Here is a 23,475-nt window from a genome sequence, read left to right on the forward strand (position 1 = left end):
CTACTCTTGAGTAACATGAAAATATATAGATATGGGCACATCAATATAAACAGCAAATAAATGTATTAGTCACATGATTGAATAAGTAATTCATACTGAAAATAATTTAAAAGGCTAAAAGATTCTTAACAGCCCACTTATCAGACATATTTGGCTGTCACAAGGTATGTAATCTAAGGCTTAAATTTACTGAGTTTGAATTGGGTGTAAGTTTATTAACTTTGATCTATTTTTCAGCAAAATAGTTAAAAAGCAGCAGCAGTAAAATGAGTTGTGTGGGGGTGGGAATACGGGCCCTTTGAAAGATGAGAAAAGAGTGGCAATGAAGGAGTCCACACCATGGTCAATTCGGTGGAGGTGGGGGAGGGGTCTTTATTTGGAACTGTCCTAATACTGTAAAGGTGGAACACCCTACACACTTACCCATCCCTAAGAACAGCACAGAATTACTATAAATTACTGTGACTACTGTTTATTGTTTCTAATGATTACCCAGTCATTACTAGTATATTAATTATACTCAGAACATTCTGATAAAGAAGAGTTGCACAGTGTGTAATATACTTTAGGAAAATTTCCAAGAAAAGGAATACATAAAGCTTAATTGTTTCAAAAGTCTTAACCATCAGTAATCTAAAAATATTCACCTATGTAGAAAGCTTCATCCCCAATAATGCCAGAGAAATAGGGTGTTGATGTGGCTAGCTGGCTTAACAATGAATGGACCTGATTCCAAGACCCTTTGTATAATCTAAATAATCAAGAAAATAACCTCAAAAGACTTTCACACATACATAGACACACAAAAAAGCCACATAAACAATTTCCATATATAAACTTTATTCCATTTGACATAATACAAAACTTTAAACTTAAGGAAGAAAATTAAACTATGCACAAGTCAAAGAAAAGCGAGTCTTAGCATTTGAATTGGTCTGCAAAAAACCCCCAAGTACATTAGAGGTACAAACTGTGCTACAGTAGGTCTGAAAGAAGTAGTACAGAGTCCTTTTGAAAAAGTTAAAACTGTTTCCAAGATTACTTTTCTTATTTAAATGTACAGTCACTGACCAATTTACAAATATTTACATAACCTCCCAACAACCTTAATGCACACTGTAGCTTTTTTCAGCAGCCACCACTATTCTTCATGTGGAAAAGAAACACTAAAAAAGATATCTTTACAAACATTAAGCTTTTATTTATAGTACTTTTAAGTCTTACCCTAAACCATTTCACAGAGGCTTACTGACTAAAACTTCCAGTTTAGATTACAATCCTATAATTGTACACAGAAAAAAATCTGATGCAATCAACAGGACATAATCTCAACTTTGATCTTTAAGTTTCTGTTGCTTCCTGTCTCAAGGAAAATAAATGCATGAAAACGGGAAGTAAAGCTAAAGCACTTATTGCACTAAGCTACCATAAAGCACAGGAGACTTAATCTTTTCAAAATGTCTACACTGAACTAATTTTTTAAAACAATTAACTAACTGCTGTACAATACAGAGTTAGCAATCATATTACTACAGTGCAAAAGTTACTTTTGTTACAAAAAATTTAAAGCAATCTCAAAAGTACATCAAAAGCATGTGAGGTACTAATGAAATGCTAATACAGACACACCCAAAGCCTCTATTCTGGTGAGTCAAGTGAAAACTTAAGGCAAATTGTCCAGTATTTCATGCTTCTGCAGTGATTTCATTGAAATAAAAGATTTTGCTTCAAGTAACTGAATAACTGACTTGAATCTTCACTTTACTAGAACAGACAGGCAACAAACTATCTACTGTAGATTATACTTCCCCAAATCCCACAAATCTCTTCAGTATCAGCATGTGGTACAATGAATTGAAGTTATATCAAAACCTTTTAGTTGTTCAGATAATTCCCCCAAAAATATTTTATCCAATTGCCTGAAAATCCATGCCATAATATTACTAATCATCAATGTAAACATTTTCAAAAATACATCTTTAAATCAAAGGGTTTTATTAGGAAATGTCATAATAAAATATGCAGTCTTTATATAAGTATGTCCTCTTAAAAATAAAACATGAAGACAAGAACAATGAAAAGAAACTATGGCGGAGGTAAACAAATGCTTTATGGTGTTACTACTGCTCTTGATTTCTCAGGAGAATTTATTAAGAAATAGGCCAGTCATCTTTTCAGGACAGCAGCTCTTAAAGGTAGTATACTGTTCAAATCTTTTTTGTTTTTCAATCTGTGCCATGACTGTGAGAGAAAGAAAAATTATTCTTAAAACCTAAAATATATGCAGAACAAAGCCTAAAAGGAAAGTTACTAAAATGTTAATAGTAGTTCTCTCTAGGTTGTAAAATTTGAGGTGACTTTTTCTTCTTTGTGTTTCTATCTCCCAAGTTTTTAACACAGATGAGTATTGTTTCTGTCATCAGAGAAGAAAATATTATTTAAAAACTCTATACCTATATGGATGACTTCAATTCATTAATAAAGAAATGGACGTATAGGTGGTACAGAAAGACCCAATTGGCAATATTAACATTTATTCACAAATTTAAGTAATTTCATCTGAAACAGCAAGGTACAAGGTAATTAAAACCTTTGGGTTTGAGGGAACAAGGGAAGATTACCTCACTTATCTTACTATTTGGCATCCAGTAAGCTTTTTCAATTAAAAATAGTATTTATAAAGGAGATAGTAAATCTCTAATATATGCCTCTAGAAAAGACAAGTAAGTAGAATTGGTTGAGAATAAAAAAGGAAGGAAGGAACTGAAGGAAGCTCACCCATAAATAAGAACAGCAATGTAAGGAATGCTATTCTTGAGTTCTCAGTTTAATCTGACAGACAAAAATATTCCCTCATGAATATCTGTTTTATTCTACAGAATTCTATTCATTTAAAATTTCCTATTTCAGAGGGCCTAATTTGAAGAACATCTTGTAATATGATATACCTGCATTTTTAATTATCATCAAATAAAATCCACTTGTATGTCTTGATAATGAAAAAGTATGCCTCTAAAACACAGGTGGCAAACACAAGGCCTGCGTGCCGAATCCGGCCCTCCACCTTGTTTTATCCGGAAGGCACCTTGTTTCTACCCTATGGCAGCCCCGAGCTCTCGCTTAACTGTTAAGGGTAGTTATATTTACACAGTCCTAAAATTACATTGGGCCCTTTGAAGGCAACCTGGAGGCTGATGTGGCCCCCAGGGAAGATGACTTTGACACCCCTGCTCTAAAGTGATTTTCACAGTTCACTGATCTTTTTCTTCTATGAAGCATTTATCCTGCATGTGCCATGGTATATATTTCTATCAGTGTTTCTACACTGTAATGTGAAGTTTCTTGAAGGCAGAAACCACATCTAACAATATTACTGATGAATAAATTCATAATGTGGACTAATGTAGACTAGAGCTAAGAAATAAACTATAGTATATATGTACACGTGTGTGTATATATATAAAGACACACGTGTGTGTATATATGTATATATGACTGACATCAGCTTTCTTTTAAAGCCACAATAAGTCCCCCCAGTATTTTAGGAGGAAAGGAAGTCCTTCAGACTTCAGTCACTCATTTTGAGAGTTTAGCAAGTCTCTATGGGAATGCTTATTTCCATGAAAGTGAAAGCCATGTGAAGGAAAACAGAGCCAGATCTCTCTGAAGGGAAAAGTATACCTAAAGTCAAGTAATAAATTCCCTGTTGTGCCACATTAATGGCTTCACAACACAAAAACCAGAGCCATTCTGTCTTAATCTGATGTACTATTTACCTTTAAAAATTGATCCTTTATCATGTCAAATTTCTGCTTTTCATGCACAGCTCTGGCTGTATTTGTTCCATCAAAAGGTTCTGCAATGTTAAATGCACATATAAACAAAAAATTATTAAAATGGGAGCTTCAGCTTTTTAATTTAGTTTAACTATATGAAATTGTCAATATTTGACAGTTTTTTACCTAGAAAATAACTGTATATGGTTCAGCCAAATATATTAATAGATTTATACATATTAAAAATAGCTTTATATAGCTATGGACTGTCTAATAAGGTAGAATTCAAATGAGAATTAAAGACTATGTCAATATTCAACTATGTAAATTAATTTCAGATAAAAGAATATCTCAGAGCATTTAATTTTTAAAGTAAAATTAATTTCAATTCATAAAAATCTAGCTTGCCTTAAGTATCAATATTTTAAGTATAAAATAACTGATCTTATTTCAATATAAGAATCATCATGCCCTGGCTGGTGTGGCTCATCGCACTGAGAACCAGCCTGCAAACTGGAAGATCCCGGATTCAATTCCTGGTCAGGGCGCATGCCTGCGTTGTCGGCCAGGTTCTCAGCTGGGGGTGTGTGAAAGTAAACAGAGCCATGTTTCTCTCACACATGTTTCTCTCTCTCTCTCCTTCCCTTTCCCTCTCTCTAAAAATAAATAAAATCTTAAAAAAAAATCATCACATGAAGATAATATTTTCTTCCACCTGTAAGTCATGAAATTAAGTTTCCATCAGTTATATGCAGGAGAGATGCATAAAGACTACTCAAATCTTATCAACTGGAAACACTAGACACCTCAATTCAGGTTTGTTATTTCCTACAAATAAAGAATTAAAAATTATTTTGGAGATGGCAAAGGAGTGGGGAAATGGGGATATCTATAATAGTGTAAACGAGAAAAATAAAGTTAGAAAATAAAAAATTAAAATCTTATAACTAAAAGACTTGTAAAACCACTTCAGAACATACATTACTTTATAATAAAAGATTAAATTATTCAAGTAATTCTCTCAGAACCATGATGATGGAGATAGAGACTGAACGATAGAGAGTAATTGTGGAAAAGCTACCTTCTACACAGATGTATTTATTTCTCCATTCAATACCATCAGGCCTAGGAATGGCTTTGGCTTCACGAACTGAAATCATTTGACTGTTCCAGCTATAAGAAGAAAAACATTAATCATGTCAACTATTTTAACTTTCCCTTTATTATTTTTATTATGTCAGTAGTAAGGCCTAGCCTGATTTTCTCAAAGAATAATGAAACTTGCTTCAACCCTCAACCACCACAATCCCTATTGCCCCTTTTCTCTTTCTTTCTCTCTATAGCACTTAGAGTCGAACAATTTGTGTAGTTATCGTTGTCCATGGTGTGTCTCCAGGAGGCTGAATTATTTCTGTATTTTTTCACGGTTCAACTGGCAGTTTAGCACAAACTAGAAGCTCAATAATTATTTATTGAATAAAGTAATAAAAAATAAGAACATGTAAGGAAGCCAAAAATATAAAAACTATATTCATTGTTAATACCCCATTAAGAATTTTTTATTTGAGAGGTAATTTTCTTGTGTTGTTTTCTGACATTATTAATTTTTGTTCAGGTACATATTTATTTATACAATTTGGAAAAATTTTTTGGTATTTTCCAATAGAAGCAAGTAGATGCTGGTTTAAGAAAATAAAATACTCTATGAAAACATTAATATACTGTGAAAACATATATTATTATATATAGATGTAGCAGTTAATAGTGAAGTTTTATTCAAGTAAAATAATTTTTATCTGTCTGAAGACAAATTGTTTTGTCTTTAGTATGTACTAATGTTACATTGTTTTTTTAAAAAGATTTCTTTACAATTGTAATAGTTTTGTACAAGTACTATTTTCTTTTTTTCAAGGACTATTCTAACATGTATGACTGACTATTCAATCTGTATACGAGATAAAAATTAGTTTGAAGATCTAACGTGTATGACTATTAAACCTGTAAACAAGAGAAAAAGTAGTTTGAAGAATAGCTGACATCTTTTTTTTCAGCCCTTTTATTTATCTTTCTCCGCCATCTCAATAAGAGTAAGACCATGGTTGTGAGACTTTCCAAGTCCTACACTCGCCCTACTCTTCCTGTATTTATTAGATAGAGAATCCATACAAATATAATTGTGGGTACAGTATGGCATTTGTTTCTGGAAAACTGATTAGTGTATATGTTAAATATTCAAGAAAATATTGCAACTTGTGATGTTTCATCATGGAAAAGATTCCCCAAAGTATGGTTCTCTACATTTTCTTATCAAGAGTAGAGTTTAGAGTCCGGCCAGCAGGCTCTGTGGGTTGAAGTGTCATCCACACGCCAAAAGCTTGTGGGTTCAACACCCAGTCAAGGTGTATATGAAAGGCAACTGATCTGCTTCTTTCTCACACGGATATTTCCCCACCCCTCCCCTCCGCTTCCCTCTCCTTTCCTCTCCTCTCTTCTCTCTAAAATCAATAAACATATCCTTGGGTGAGGATTAAAAAAAAAGAGTACACTTTAGAAATAGAGTGTGAAAAAAGTAGGTTTACAGTTGTTTGCATGGAAAATAATATAATAATTAATAAATAATAATATAAAAATAAACTGTTTCACATATTCACAACTATAAACCTGTTTTCACCCAACCCTGTACTTTGCAAAGATAGCATGAAGTTATTTAAAAATACATATATCAGCCCTGGCTGGTATGGCTCAGTGGATTGAGTGCCAGCTTCAGAACCAAGGGGTCACTGGTTCAATTCCCAGTCAGGGCCCATGCTTGGGTTGCCAGCAGGGTCCTCAGTAGGGGGACATTCGAGAGGCAACCACACATTGATGTTTCTCTCCTTCTCTTTCTCTCTCCTTTCCCTTCTCTAAAATAAATAAATAAAACCCTTAAATATATATATATATACACACATATATATATATATAAACTTATGCTTTTAAAAAATAAGTGGATTGTTAAAGAAAATAATATTGGTTATTTGAAGATGTTCTAGATCCTTCATGTATAGCACTATGGATTCAAAACAGAAAAGAAGTATACTACTCTATTGTTTCAAGTGCATTTCTAAAATTTCTTAAAAATAACAACGTAAAGGGGAGAGTTATATAACCATATGCCTAAAACAAATAAGATTATAATAGAATTAAACTGTGTGCTACTTTACACCACATAAGACAAATTTCACTTAATGAAATAAACTTTTTTTCCTGAGACTACTTGTTTCTAATCAACTTATAGGACAGTTGAATCTGCAGTACAATTAAAATTGGAAACAGTATGTTAAAAAGAGGTAGACTGATTTTTTCTTTCAGACAAGCTTAGAATATTGAAATACTGTATCCTACTGTTAAATTACAACTTTTCTTCCTTAAATCAGAGGAGCTCCCTTAACCACTATATTTCTATTAAATCCAGTCCTGACTTCATATAACATGCCAGTACTTGGTTCTGAAATGAGTCACAGAAACATATGTAACATACCTATATTTACTTTATCATCCCTAACCACGTATCATTTAAGCTTCATCCTAAAATCAACCCCGATAATGCAGTTCTTTAAATGACTATATCATCAGAAATACTGAGAACTTCAGAGGAAAAAAAAAAGAGTATTTTGAATCACTATCATTTATACTGATTCAATATACTGCATTTTCAAAGACCTTTTAAGTACTTCTAAATTATTAAATATTTCACATGATAAAACATGATATATAACACGTTATTTTTACTGTTAGAGGCAAATTTAAATGTAGAATTGAAACAGTAATTTAGAAATATTTTTCCTAAATATTTCATTCTCTAATGCAAACAGGACCTAAACTAAGTCTTTTATTATATCATACTTCTCTACTATAATTTGCTTGTGATGTGAAAATCTGTTATTGTCAATCATTAATTAAAGCGTAAAATAAGATACAGTCTATAGAAGAGGGATGTTTTGCAAAAGAATAGAAAAACAGACATGGGGCTTACTTTAATCTAAATTAATCTTCAATTTAGTCTAATCTATACACATGAGACATATTACACTATACACACAGTGTATATCTCTATGTGTATTACAATACACACATAGTAAGATCTATTTAATATATTTTTAATATATACCATATATATTAAATATTAAAATATTGGATATGTATTAAATATATATCAAAATATATAATAATCTTTTAAATATAAAACTGAGATACTGACTCTGTATTGGTAAGATGCGTGCTTCTTTTCTTCAGTAGTAATAATGAACTGGTACTCATTTATTACCTCTCATTTAGCTATTCTTTCTGTGACAAAGTATTCTGAGATGATTGATTAAATTGGAAATGTAGTCTTTAGCAACTTACACAGAAAAATGTAATTCCAACAAAGTCAAAATTATGGGTCTGATACCACATGGCTGCATATATATGTGACTCATCAAATTAAGCGAACAAATGTATATAGTTTTGTTTTATTATTAGAAAGCAAAAAGAATACTTTGTTAGGGACCTGAAACCTCTTAAACAGAGAGAAAATATTACTTTAATCCCAGAGTTTTGTTTTGACTGGCTCTTCTTAGTACTGACCCGTTAAATGCTGGTGTCCATCAGCGCCTTGCCTCTTTCAGGGTTCTAATGCTAGAACACTCATTCTAGGCTTCAATATACTATTTAACTTTACATAATCCTTTTCTCCAACTCTATACTTTCTACGAGGTCCCAGGGCAGTATTTACCACCAACTACTGGAAACTGCCAACTGGATGTCCTATAGGCATCCCTGTGCCTATATTTTTAAGACTAAGTCTAATATATTCTGTCCATGGTCAATTATTAAAATCACTCCCTTGTATATTTCCTTAACTCTCCTACTTGCTTATGCTGCATTGGACTTACTTGGCTGAAATACAACCATAATTAAATCGTGTCTACTCCAATCCTTTCCCATGCAGCTAAACATGGCTGAAGGAAAACATGCTACCCTGCTGACCTTTAAATTCATGATCACTTTAAATTCATGATGTCTTAGCTCAAAGGACAGTAAATGCTTTATTTCCATAGCTTCTTTATTCTCCTACATGACAATTCCTATCTTCTCCTTACTTATCAAATGTCCTCCCTCATAATCATTCCCAGCTGATGTTCATGCTTCATTTCACTAAAAAAACCTAAAGCAAAGACGATTTTCATTAGCCCCCACCACACAGATTCATCTGTATCTATATACATAATCTGCTTCTTCTCATTATTATTGATTATCTGTGCTCCTATTCCACTTGTGTTCTGGATTCCAACTCTTTTTTTAAATTATTTACCCAAAGATATGTTTTACTGATTTTAGAAAGAGAGAAAGGGTAGGGGAGGGTGAGAGGGAGGAGGGGGGGGGAGAGAGAGAGAGAGAGACATCAATGTAAAATTGATGAGATTGTGAGAGAAATGTCAATTGGTTGCCTCCCATATTCACCCTGACTGGGATCAAACCTGCAACCCTGCAATCTAGGTATGTGTCCTGACTGGGAATCAAATCTGCAACCTTTTGGTGTACTGGAGGACACTCCATGCAACTGAGCAACCCAACCAGGGTGACTCCAACTTCAATGGACTCAAACATGTAAGTATACTGTTTAACAATTTACTATGTCTTTTCCTGGTATCATCAATTTTGCCATCAAGATGGGTTAGTTCTTATTTCTAAGAACAAAACCAAAAACTCAACTCCACTTAATTGTTCAACTTCTATTCCATTTTTCTGCTCCCCTTTACAAGTATGTAAATTCCTCCAGAGTTTATATACACTAATTTATCTGTGCCTAACCCTCCTTTTGTTCTGTCTTAAGCCCACACCAATGATGCTTTTTATCCCCATTAATCCACAGAAACCGCTCCTGCCAAAGGCCCAGTGAGTAGTCTCCATGTGAACCAATGTGACAATGATCAGCTTTTAGTTATCATTTTGTACTTGATCTATCAAAAAAAGTGACACAGATAATCCCTTCTCCTTGAAACATTTTTTTCCCTTGGATTTCAAGATACTACATTCTATTGGCTTACCTCCTACCTCAATGATTCTTCCTTTTTAGATTATATATTAGTTCCTTTTCATCTCTAATCTCATTTGTACTTCATCTTTGTATTATGAAATTTTCAAAGAGAAAAACTGAAAAGCATAAAATTCAAAAACGATTCAACAGTTAACATTTTGCCACATTTACTTGTTTGTGTATATGTATGTTTTAAACTGAACCATCTGTTAAGCTGCAGATATCACAAAATTCCATGTCTTTATCCTTTGGCATTTATCTCTTAAGAATAAGACCATTCCCCTTTATAATAACAATAGCATCTAGAAATTAACAGTAACTCAAATGCCTCTCCAATACTACACTGTAAGCTCCATAAAGACAAAGATTCATGCCTGTTTTGAATCACCATCTCTCTTCATGCCTGTTTTGTTAACTGCTATAATATATCCCCAGCACATAAATAATAGATTGGTATACAGTAGGCAGTCAATAACTTACTGATTAAATGAGAGGAAAAAAGGAGAACAAAAAAAAGGGATTCAAAACTTGGGCCTTTACAATACTCCTTATTAAAAAATGCACGTGTTGCCCTGACCGGTGTGGCTTAGTTGGTTGGACATCATCCTGCAAAGCAAAAGGTTGCCAGTTCAATTCAGGGCACATGCCTGGGTTGAGGGATCAGTCCCCGGTTGAGGCAGGTACAAGAGGCAACCGATCGATGTTTCTCACATCAACGTTCCTCTCCCTTCCATTCTCCCTCCCTTCCTCTGTCTAAAAAATAAATAAAGTTTTTTAAAGAAGTTTCTAAAAAGATTGCAGGTGTTTAAGTATGTAGGCATATATTTTTAATTCAACAGATAGACTAGCAATAATGACATGTGATTAGGCATCCAGGAAATACAGAGGATTATAAAACAGGTATCTCTTAAGGTTCATAGACTTTCTAGCATCTATGAGTCTGTAATATTTAGAACTTAAATTTTTTTGTTTTGCTAAAATACAAAATTATTACATCCTGTGGTTTTTTTTTTTTTCTGAGATTCCCTGAATTACCTGGTTCTTCCCCTCCCTCTCCCCTCCATTTTTTCAGTTCCCTTTTCCCAGGTGCAGTTTTAGAAGCCTGACTTCATTATGAGAATTTTCAGCAGCAAGAATTAGGAGAAAGCTATGAGTGAAGTAGGTAAGAAATTCTTAGTAATTTTTAAATGGCCATATAAAATTTCTGCAACATTTATACTGTATACACAAGCATCACTTAAAAGGTACTTAATCATGTCTTCAAGTATAGAGAATTTTTTAATTGAGTATTTCAAAATTCAGAAGAAATCCTTACAAACATTTCGAACAGCTGTCAGAATTTTGCACAGCACTTAGTTCATTACCATGACTACATTCTTGGCTCTGCTTCCTACAGTCAAATTTCTAAAAACATCTGGTATGAAACAATAATGCACTTGACAAATGCACTGTAAGATGGAAGAGGAGAAGAGGGCTCCTAAATCATGTATCAGAGAGACAACAAGTGTATACAAAAGTTCAAAACCTCTTTCAAGCGTCAGCAGCCTAGCCAGTATCATTTGGCACAGCAAGCTAGTTTCTGCTAATGCTACAACTAAACACAAGCCTGCACATCTACCATCTCATTTCAGTCCAACAAAGCAGTGATTTTCACGGTGTTTGAATGCAGGTGCTCTAATCTTAAACTATACATGGCAAAACTGTAACTTTCTCCTATGAACACTTTTCTCTCTATACAAGTTTCTCCCAATCCCTAATTCATATGACATAATAGATGATGTTAATATGGCCTGGCAATTTAAATTGTAGTTTTGTAGCCAGACCTGAACTTGCATCCCAGTTCTCTCACTAATGCCACGGGCAAGTTTCAAGTACACAAATTCCCTAAGCTTGACAGGGTGTTACTGTGAGATTTCAATGACATAATATAATACATGGAAAACATTCAGCCTACTCTAAGAACACTAGATAAAGAAATACTCACTAAACATTAGCTTTTGTTATTGTAATATCTGAACTCTCGAATAACCTTTACAGTTTCTTGCATTCCATGTTTGATATAGTCTTAAATCTTTCCTCATCTTTATATAAATAAAGCCTCCTGCCTTTTTATCCTTGTTGCCTGTACTTATATTTAGGTCATTTTTAACCTGGACTATTGTAAGTTCATTCTTCCTGAACTACTTTCCTCTAGCTCTTTTCCTACTCCTTTTCTTAATCTAATTTCTTAATCTAATTTTAGTCAATTTAAGAATCTTTGAAACATGTCCATAATCTACTTTCTGCTTTAAAATTATTTATTTATAACAACTATTTGTCAACTACCCATTATTTGGCACTGGGCTGGCTAGGTACTGGAGATGCAACTGTAAACTAAACAAGCGCAGTCTGGTATAAGCTTTGAGAAATTTAAATAACATTTCATCTTTCGTGCCCTATGTTTCAAATCATCTCATATAAGTCAGTTTTCTTTAGTGCTACTGCATCATAGCATGTATTTACTGCAACATCAACACTGCAATAAAATATCATAGTTAAAGAGTGTGAATTTTGCAGTCAAAACTATCTGGAATAGTCCCCTTACAAGCTGTGTGATCTTAGGGCAAGTTTCTTAACCTCTCTATATACCTCACTGGTAAAATGGGCATAACTGTCTTATATGGTTATTATGTAAACTGAATGAACTACATATAATCTTTTTAGAACACTTTTTCCAACCTAGTAATAGCAATTTATTACTATTACTATTATTATCCTCTCTCCAAACCTCTTCGAAGTAGGACCCTGTGGTCACTGTACCCCACTCCTCTAAATCTGGACAATTCATAAGTCCTTTCACCTTCTTCCTTCAAACTTTTCTAAATTGATCAGAAGAGCTACCCACTCTATGAACTAAGAACTCCCGTAAGAACTTTCAGTTAGGTTGAGTCTGATGATATACCTTAATCTTTCACATTCACATGTCACCCTCAAAAACAGGAAAAGTATTCTTTGATTTATATATCATATAATACAACTATTTAATTCAGATATCAGGTATTAAGTAAATCTTTTTCCAAGTGTGTTTTAGCTGTGTTTTTTTTCAAAGTTTAAGTATCTAAAAAATAGATGTTCCAAAGTATATAGTATCTACATAGCATCGACACATTGATTCAGACCCTACTATGAAAAGAGGTAGCTAAACATAAAATGGGATAACTATTAAAAATCAACAAAACGGGATGTACTAAACTATAATTTTTTATTAGCTATGAATATGATATCCACTTAGTTTACTAATCTTTAGGTATTAAATTTTATAAACTACACATTTCTGGACAAGTTTACAGCACTTAAATTGACAAATACAACTTCGTCACCAAATTTGTAGCATTCACTTATATATAAATAAATAAACAATTTATGACTTCACTTACTCAAATTCTGTAGCATAATATTTAAGAAAGCCCAGTAAGAGGTCCCCAAGAGTCGATTCATTCTTTGAGAGGTAAGGAGGAACATCACTTGGAACCTGATGTACAAGGTGCAGCTGTATAGTAGGACTAAAAGATTCCTGTCAGAAAAAAAGGGAGGAGGAATGTAAAGCCATTTAAAACACACATTAACTTTATAAATCCCGATCTAAAGCTCTCTGAAGAAGAGAAAAGACATTTTTTTTACATGTCAGCAATTTGGAAATTTGAAGATTTTCTTACACTTAAAATTTCACCAGTGTTTGGAGTAGACCAGAAAGTTGAAAAACTAAGATATTCTAATCCTTGGCTGCAATATAGCAACCAATGGATCCATATGGTAGCGAAAGATTTTCTAACTTATAAATAAAACCTTACTGTACATAGCAAAATTCCATCCAATAACATACAGGTTTCTTTACAAATGTATCCCATTCTTAAATTATTTTTACAAGGAGCAGTTGTATTTTATGAATGCTAAATCAAGCACAAGGTAAGAGCTCTAACTGCCAGTTAAAATTTCTCTCAAAAGCCATAAAAATAACATTAATATATAAATAATATTCATACTAACTTTAAATTGTTTTTATTTTGTTTTTGTATTTTATATCTAGGAGGGAAGAGAAGATAGATGTCCAACATGAACTGAACTTGAGAAGACAAAGAGGGCAGGGAAGAGAAGAAAGATAGGAAATATATCAGTAAGCAATATTCAGCAAATTTTTACCATTACATTTATAAAGGAAGTTGTCATTTGCTTGCAATCCAGGACCAAACAACATACTTTTAAGAAAGAATACTAATGGCTGCTTATTCTTCTTGCCTATCGTATGCCATTAATTTTCATATTTAATCTTTCCTCTAATAGCACCAAGTTCTGGATCTAAAATCCACTAAATGAACTGTAGAGCTTCAAATAATACATATCTGTATGTTAGAAAATAATCTTTTAAAGGTAACTTGTACAGTGACCTCAAGAAGGGCTTTCTAAATAGTTGTTTTATCCTCTCATCTATTGATGGCTGCTTCCATATCTTCGTGATTGTAAATAACGCTGCAATGAACATAGGGGTGCCTATATTCTTTCGAATTAGTATTTTAGGTTCCTTTGGATATATTTCCAGAAGTGAGACACAGCTGGGTCGAAAGGCAGATCCATTGTTAATTTTTTTGAGGTATCTCTATACTGCTTTCCACAGTGGCTGCACCAATCTGCATTTACAGTGGAATAAATACTACTGGGCCGTAAAAAAAAAAAAAAAAAAGAAAAAAGAAAAGAAAATTTTACCCTTTGAGACAGTATGGATGGACCTGGAGAACATTATACTAACTGAAATGAGCCAGTCAGAGAAAGACAAATACCAAATGGTTTTATTCATGTGTGGAATCTAATGAACAAATTGCACTAACAAGGAGAATGGAGACAGGCTCATAGATGGAGAGCAGGATGACAACTAAGTGAGAGTGGAAGTTAGGGGATGGAGGGATCCAGCAAAAAAGAAAAAAGGACTCACGGACAACAGTGTGGTGATTGCTGGGGGGGGGGGGGGGGGGATATAAGAGGACTAAATGATAATGGCAAAGAAATACAATAAAGATTTTTAAAAATTAAAATTAAAAAGAGTTTTCTATACTTCCTTTGCCATCAGAGTAGAATTTTTTTTTTTTAAAGCAATTGGTTAAGGCAACAGAATGACAACTACACTTATGGTTCCTAACTCTAACAAATCGATCTTGAGTTTACTTACATCAATTCAATTAGTAATGTCTAAATATTGTGACCATGTTGTAACACAGAGAAATAGGGTATAACACCTACACAATGGCAGCCCTCAAAAATTGTCAGTAAAAAGCAAAGGAGCACGAAAAATCAAAGAACACACACACAAAAAAACCTTCTCTTCTCCATTATCTATAATGCTATCAATAATTTTTAACTACCAGGAAGTAATTTCCCTCATAAGATAAATTCTACTCCAACCACATTCTTAACACTGGCACTCCTAAACTTGAGACTTCTCCTTCCACTTCTAACAGACTTAATGTTACAAACAGATATCTTAATTGTTTCTTAGACTAGGAAGAATAGGAAAGAAGCTTCAATTTATAATAAAGAGTAAAAGCAGAAGGTAGAACAGGTATACTGCCTCTACCACCATTTGTCTCTTGTTATGTGTAAAATTGGACTGAATGAGATTATTTAAAATTCTAAAATTTAAATAGTATTTTCTGGCAAATTAAAGAAAAAGAGAACAAGTTCAAATGACATGGAAAAGAAAAGTGGGTCACTATTTAATAGCTTCTGCTCTGAAAGCTTCTTACTAATTTTGATTTCTAGCACCTAGCACAGTGCTGAAATAGAAGTTATTTTCCTACCTGAAGTTTAAAACTGTTTGAACCTCCTTTAAAATTTTTATTTTGTTCAATAATTTAAAGAAAAATGTCAGCAATTGTGACATTAAAACTGAAGATGAAACCTATTCTACCAAAAGGCTTGAATGACCCTGGACCAATTTGGCCAGTACCCTCTTAGCGCCTATTCTTTTTCACACTAGCATACAAAGGGCCACATTTACACACTGAGGTAGAACTGAAGGAGGAATAGAAATAAGTAAGTAAGTAAATAAATAAATAAATAAATACCAAAAACAGCTACATGTAAATCGGAACTCCACTTAACCTTAAAAAATCCATTTAACCTTGGTTCACATTACAGATTCTCTGCTTTAAGAAAAATTTCATCAAAGGTGTTTTTTCAGAAGGGATCTCCCGCATTGCACTTATGTATTTAAGAACAGTATATGCTACTTTGGAAAGGATGGGGGCTGGGTACAACTTAAGCTAACATATTTGAAAGCACATAAAAAGCCAAAGTGGGGGGAAAAGCAGCCTTAAAATTACAACCTAATATCATGGAAAAACAACTTAACTGATACAATGTAACATCTATTTTTAAAAGCTTTTTTTTTTTAGATTACTGATATTTACTACTGTTTCATTTTTTAATGTAATGATTTTTTTTATTTTTTTGTTATTTTTTAATTGGAAAGACACTTTTATTACTTTTTTAGGTTATATATTATTTTGGGCTTTTAATAACCAAATGCGTATTGAAGCAATTCCAACTAATATTTAAATGCTGATATTAAATGTTGAGGAAGGTCGCAAATTAAAAGATAACTGATATGGAATACTTAAATAGTTTTACCTGAATAAAGAACAAAATAATATACTGAAATTCTACCAAGCTTTCTTAATTGTATGCAGACTGCCACCAACCTGGTAATGTGTGTTGAAGACTGCTCACTAAATTTCCTTTACATTATATCAGATTTTAGTGAGATTTTTAGTTTTGAAATCAATGTGTAAGTATTTCACATAAAGTGTAAGTGCTATAATAAGGTGGTTAAGAGTGTAAGCTTTGAAGTCAGATGACCTAGATTTGAGACTTTGCTCTTCTAGTAGTTATATGAAGTTACCTAGCTTTGCAAATGCTCAGCTTCATCATCTATAATATAAAGAAAACAGTAGTCCTCATAGGGTTGTTACAGAATTAAATGATATAATGTATGTAAAGCATAGCAGCAACAGTATTATCTAAATATTCATTATTTAGTATATGATGGGTATTATCATTGTAACTGTACATTATATAATACAGTATGTTTATGTGCTGAAATTTATAATGTATTATTTCAAAATTAACTTATGACTTTTAAAATTTAAGTAATGTCAACTTTAAAATAATGATTTTTATTGCCATTTTAAAAAATAAATCTTCATCAAAATTTTTTAATTTGTCTTTTCAAAGGTATTCAGTTAAAGCGTGTTTTATATAACTAATTATATCCTCCATACTACACTCATTTTAAAACTGAAACAAGTTGCCCTGGCTAGGTGGCTCAGTTGGGTGGACTGTTGTCCCATACACCAAAAGACTGTGGGTTCAATTCCCAGTAGGGGCTTGTACGAGAGGCAATCAAATGATGTTTCTCACATCGATGTATTTCTCTCTCCTCTCCCCTCCTCTCTCTCTAAAATCAATAAACATATCTTCAGGTGAGGATTAAATAATAATATATAAAATATTTTTTAAAAAACTGAAAAAAGTTGCTATATGTATGTGTATATATGTGTACATGTAAATTTTAATGCATTTTCAATATATAACTGCACAGAGGAACTCCACCTTCTCAAAATTCTTTATTTTACAACTATAAAAAAAGGGTTTTCTTACATCTCTATTCTGTTAACATAAACACCTCTCTGGAATATGAAGATACTATTAGGAAAAGAAACAAACATAAGTTTTCTTGATAAATCTCCCCAGAATGTATCTAGGTAAATCTCATAATAATACGCTTGCATTCAAATGACCTCTTCCTAAGCTTAATCTGAGTTTATATATTTAAACTATCTCAAACTCATTGCTTTAACAGTAAATACTCTTCTATCATTTATGTTGCTTTTTTAAAAATTAAGTAGTAATAATCAATAATGTTATACTATATAGCTTTTGCAGATAAAGGTATATATTTATCTTTTCTTTCATAACTTAGTATAACTAAACTGAAATAATATACCAATTTTTAAAATAAATGTTATCATTAATTTTGAGAAAATAGATAAAAGTACTAAAAAGGGCGTAATATATTGAACAAACTTTATTCTACTCCAAAATGTTTATCATTAAAACAAAATTATGTTATCTATGTTAGAGCTCAAAATTTAAAAGAACCTTGTTCTCTTGTAAAGTAACAAAGTTTTTCTTGTTAGAGTTTTAAGTCATTCTCAAGCATTTACACAAGCTGAAATGCTGTCATATCTGCTTTTCTACATTGGAATAATCAGGTGTACACAAATAAAATATAATAAGCAATAGAAATTAGATGAAAAGATATTTTAGTGAATGCTACTATCATTTTGCCTTTCCTCAGACAGTACAGTATAATGGAAAAAATACTAGTTTCTGAATCCGTAATTTGAGACTAAATAGTTTGGATCAATCATGTAACCTTTTTAAGTTTCATCTGTGAAACAAGGATCCTACCTTACAAGCTTATTTACTTAGAATTAAAGATACTGTGTATAACATTTACAGTGTGCCGACAAAAAAAGAGATACTAAATAATACTTATTAGTAGTAAGAAACAAGCCCATTTCCTTGTTCCATCAGATGGACCACTGAGAAAAGCACTCCACTGACAGGTATCAGATAAAACAAAAAGTCTTGTTAAGAGGGGGTAGTAATTCTTCATCCAGGTAAGCACCAATCATATATTAAAGATACTGTGCTTTTAAGTATTTATGGCAATGTAACCACAAATGAAAGTAAATTAAGACACTCTTAAATCTAGCAGGTCCTGCTATTAGCGTATTTTAAGGCCTTGGTGCTGGGCTAGTATTAAAGTCTGTTTCAGGTAAGAAATAAGATTACTAAGACAGTGTTGCAAAATGTGGGGTAAGAGGCAGTGTATGCAAAGAGAAGTCAGGACTCACGGGGAGAAACTAAATAATTAGGAAAAAAAACACAGAAGTAAAAACAAGGCTCTTCAAACTAGAATACATTAGTGAGAGCCTGGGAGTTTTAGAAAGCATTATCTCTGTTCCTGATCATAGTGCATTAAACCGAGAATTCATCTGGATTTTGTAATACTAAAAAGTGTTTCACAAAGCACATGACTTTAAATGAGATTTCTACAGAAGCATTTTATTCAATATACAGTAACAGAATCATTTAAAAATAAGTTTATTAGATCCTTTGTATGCTGAAAAATACATGCAGCTCTTTCTATGCTGAAACCTAGGACTTAAAAGAAAAATCAAGTTGGGACAATAAAATAAAATAGTAAACACCCACTCATTATCTTTGACCTTTCAATATCAGCTAAAAAATCAATACTTTATTGAGGGAGAAAACCATTCAAGACCAAGACCCAAAAATTCAAGTTACTTTTACTTCTATACTTTCTAATGCTTCCGTTTTTCATGTTTAAAAGCCTAAATATTGGTTCCCTAGTAATACTGGAAAATCATCATAATGATTCCTCATAATAGCAGAAATTAGTTTTTAAAAAAGGAGAAAAATTAGATATCCAAATCCCAAAAGGTTTTTTATTATAAATGGTGTCTTCTACTAAATGACCCACCACAAATTGGGAGGTCCTCGCTACAGCAAAACTCTATTAGAGCAAACCCTTAATTACCCAGCACCTTCCATGTATGTATTACAGTAACTGATATTCAAAAAACAAGAACATCAGTTCTTCTAAATTATCAAAGATTAAATTATATTTTAGATTCCATGTCAAGTATATTTATTATATTTTGTGATACATACAAAATAAGTAAGTTCTTGAATACTGATCACTCAAGCCAGATACTATGTTTTTCTTTGTAATATGACCATATAATAAGTTTATGAAACTACAGGCAAAAATTATGTTGTTTTAAGATGGTTGGTCAAACATTCGAAATAAGTAGCTTAAATATTATTTCCAAATTAAAACCAGGAACAAAGATGACTATGGAGGAAAACAAAAATGGTAGGACTATAAAACAAGAAAACAGAATTCTAGAAAGAACACAAAAAAATGAAGAAGAAACAAAAGTATTCATATTATTGTGAATATGTACATTACCTATGTTTCTCTAAACTCAAAGTGAGTACATACTAAACTTTTCCTAGTAGGTACACTTCATTTCTTGAGTATTTCCAAATAGCTTCAGCAGGATTCTTAATATTATGCACATAAGGAGAGAGTACTAATGTTACCTCTTTTGCTGTATTACTTAATAAGATCAAATAAAAGATACCATGATTATCCAATTTTTCAATGTCTTAATTTTTTCTCCTGCTTTCAAATTATACATACACTGGACTGAAAAACTTCTGCATTAACTAAAGGAATGCTACAAAACTGTATTTTAAAATAGCATGAAGAAAACTGAAATGAGTCCAAATGGGACTAATTTCATTCCCTTTGGTGATAATCATGAGTATCATGCAAAAAATTCCACCATTAACAAAAACCACCAGATTGTCTGCCAATAGCCAAAGAAAATATCAGAGTCTTCTGATAAAGTATATGAAACATTTTTAATGTCCTACTCGCCAATGCCTCTACTTAGAAAGTTATGTAACTATTAACTACTTTCATACTCACATTAATACTACATATAATAAATAGTCCCACATATACTTGTCATAATATGTATTATAATAATTTATAAGAAACACTTACTGGGTAAATTTTTTGGATGGATGGAAGGATGGGTTCAGGTAGGGCTATAAAAAAAAAAGTTTAAAGCTTCCGTGATTCATGTAATTCATTTTACAAAGCAATAATTTGTCAGCTAAGACCCTCAGGTATGAAACTACAAGGGTTTCTGCTAAAAGTCAACAGTTTCCATATATTTTGTGAGGTTAATTCTGATCACTAAAAATTTTAATTCAGAATATATCTAAGTTGACAATTTAAGGTTTGTTAATAATCTATGTAGTTTATGTAAGCCAATGTTCCTTACATGGTTTTAAAATAACAGGCCCTCAATAAGCAGACACACATCATTTGGTCCAACATCAGACACACACACAAAATAACAAGACAAGGATTGTTCTACAGATACTGAATGGACATTGTTAAGATGAATGTAACTACCAAAAAAATTTTTTTAAGTACAGTCCAAAGATACAGCCCACAATGGTTCTATCACAATTGTGTCTTTATTATTTAATTTTTTCTAACAAACAACAACACTAAAATTAAGATAGTTTCTAGAAACTGACCTACTGAAGGAAAAAAAAACCTGAAAAAAAAATCTTTAACTTCATTGTTTATTTTTAAAAAGAAGGCCTCAACAAATTTTAGAAATCTAAATCAGGAGATTTGAACCAACCTTATATAAAATAAAATTTCATACAAAGGACTAATTATCTTCATATGTTACTCTATTTTTAATTGTCATTCTCCCTCCTTCAATAGCTTTACCCAAATCCAACCTCACTAAATGCATTAACAGTAACTTCACACCATTACACAGTAAATGACGTTAAAGGCCAAGTACCCAATACCCACAAAAAATAACTAATACATAATATCATAATTATGTTAAGATATAAAGAATGCATTTTCAAGATTTCTTTAAGTTTAAAGACCAATGTAGTACCATATGATAAACTATGATAATTTAAGAATTAGATAAACATTGTATATAATTAAATAAACTCAGTATTAATCTTTAATTTACTTTGGCTAGTTAGCAAAAACATTTTAAAATGACTCCTAGAATATTTAAACATATATATAATCAATCATTATGACAAACTTACATGATCTCCAATTATGATTATAAATGTATAAACTTCTACCACATACTATTTAAATTTCTCTCCTATATCATGCTTCATTCCCAAGTTGCAAATTGGAATAAAATAAAATACCATGATAGTCGGGAATGTTCACAGTGTATGACTGAGAATATTAGAGGAAAAAATTCACTCATTACTTACCAGAATAACTCTTAGACAATAATGATACATTTGTTTCCCCAAGAGGCATTCAAATGACCAAAATTCTAGAAGACCCTACAAATAAACTCAAGTCCTACTCACTTTAATTCTAAAAGTCTATATTTGCATAACATTTTAATAGCTTTCTAATAATTTTTGTCATAACATAGAAATTAAATTGGAAAATCTTATTAGAAATTATTTACTTAATTAAAAATGTGAGTTCCTTCGCTACTGAATACTCCTAATAAAATTATAATTTAAAAGAGAATGAAGAAAAGGTTACAGAGAATTTCTTTGAAAGTCTGTCTCATTCTAGATTCTAGAATCATAATCAGAATGCTAGGTAAGTAATACAAATACTAACCACAGGTTTAAGGTCTTTCAACAGACAAACAGCCTTTAGAACTAACAATTTGGAAGCTTTGGGGACAGGTATATCATTCAGTAAATCCCTGCCTGACAAATGTTACCGATTTAAAAACACTAGTCATTACAGAAGCGATGAGTGTACTGTGGCAGTTGCTTACGGACACTACAGCAACCTCAAAGCAGTTAGTAGTTTTTCAAATGTTTACTTTACTCCTATGTGTATGTAGTCTACTATTGACTGTTGAAATTCATTCTAGGAAATATTTTAATTTTTTTAACCTGTCTACATTTCTCTTTTCATGGCAGAAAAATATTAAACAATTTATGAAGTTAAACAAAACTTAAAGGTCATCTAATCCCACTATTCCTGTTACTGATGAGAATATCAGGGCCAGAGGTAGAATAACTTGGTCAAAATCGGAAACACCAGTTCATTATGGTATCCCTGAAACTGTTCAATACACCCTGCAGACTCCTGTATGACAGAAAAAGCAACTACTTATTTCAATCTCTCTATTTCTCCTAGGGAAGAGTGGCTTAAATTTGCCAAAGTACAGAGCTGGGATGTCCTTTAATAAAGACCTAGAACCTAGAAATAGTTGATGATAGTGCCATTAATTACAAACCAACTCAGTAAATGGGACCACTCTATCAAAAATAAAATGTTTAACAAAAATCTAGACCAAATGCTAACATAATTTCATTAAACCAGTAAAATACTAATGTTTGAATTTTCTCATTTTTTATTGTTCGAGTACATTTGTCTCCATTTCACCCTACCATGCACCCTGGCCCCACCCATCCCCACCTCCCACCCTCAAATCTACCCCCCTTTGGCTTTGCCCACGTGTCCTTTATACATGTTCCTTGACGGTCCTTCCCCCTATTTGTTGTGAAAACCAGATCTTCGGGTATCTGAGATTAAAGTACATTTTTCTAAAGAAAGGCAATTATATTAAAATTTCTAGTATAATGTACTAAGAATGGAGAAATAGGGTACATATGGATGCTCATGCATGTTAATTCTTTTAGTCGAATTTAATTTTTAAGTTACAAAACTAAAAAATTATGAATAGATAGTAGGTGGCAGTACATGAAGTTTATGATTTTATTCTTTATATTTTATAAGAGATATTTCTAATCTGTTCAATTTTTCATAAATGTGAACCGGACAGAGCTCACTAACAAAGCATCAAAAGTGATCCATGTTTCAGACACAACTGCAAAATTGAACAAAAAATGATTAGTGACATACAGAGCAGTATCTAAAACAGCCAGTATCATATGTTTCAAATCCTTTTA

General features: G+C 32.2%; 1 protein-coding gene across 3 annotated transcripts in view; it reads right to left on the reverse strand.

Annotated features, from left to right (window-relative positions):
- Positions 1 to 823: 823 nt before the first annotated feature.
- The window catches only part of TENT2 (terminal nucleotidyltransferase 2), a 54,651-nt gene continuing 31,999 nt past the window's right edge, over positions 824 to 23,475 (reverse strand). For all 3 annotated transcript variants that reach the window (XM_024563504.4, XM_024563503.4, XM_045197848.3), the window contains exons 11-15: positions 20,534 to 20,577; positions 13,254 to 13,390; positions 4,858 to 4,949; positions 3,777 to 3,856; positions 824 to 2,241 (exon numbers count right to left, since the gene is read on the reverse strand). In XM_024563504.4, coding sequence (XP_024419272.1) covers positions 2,167 to 2,241; positions 3,777 to 3,856; positions 4,858 to 4,949; positions 13,254 to 13,390; positions 20,534 to 20,577 — 428 coding nt within the window. In that variant the 3' untranslated portion in view covers positions 824 to 2,166. The remainder of the gene's footprint in view (positions 2,242 to 3,776; positions 3,857 to 4,857; positions 4,950 to 13,253; positions 13,391 to 20,533; positions 20,578 to 23,475) is intronic.

Source organism: Desmodus rotundus, chromosome 1, assembly GCF_022682495.2.
Source record: "Desmodus rotundus isolate HL8 chromosome 1, HLdesRot8A.1, whole genome shotgun sequence".
Classification (NCBI taxonomy): domain Eukaryota; kingdom Metazoa; phylum Chordata; class Mammalia; order Chiroptera; family Phyllostomidae; genus Desmodus; species Desmodus rotundus.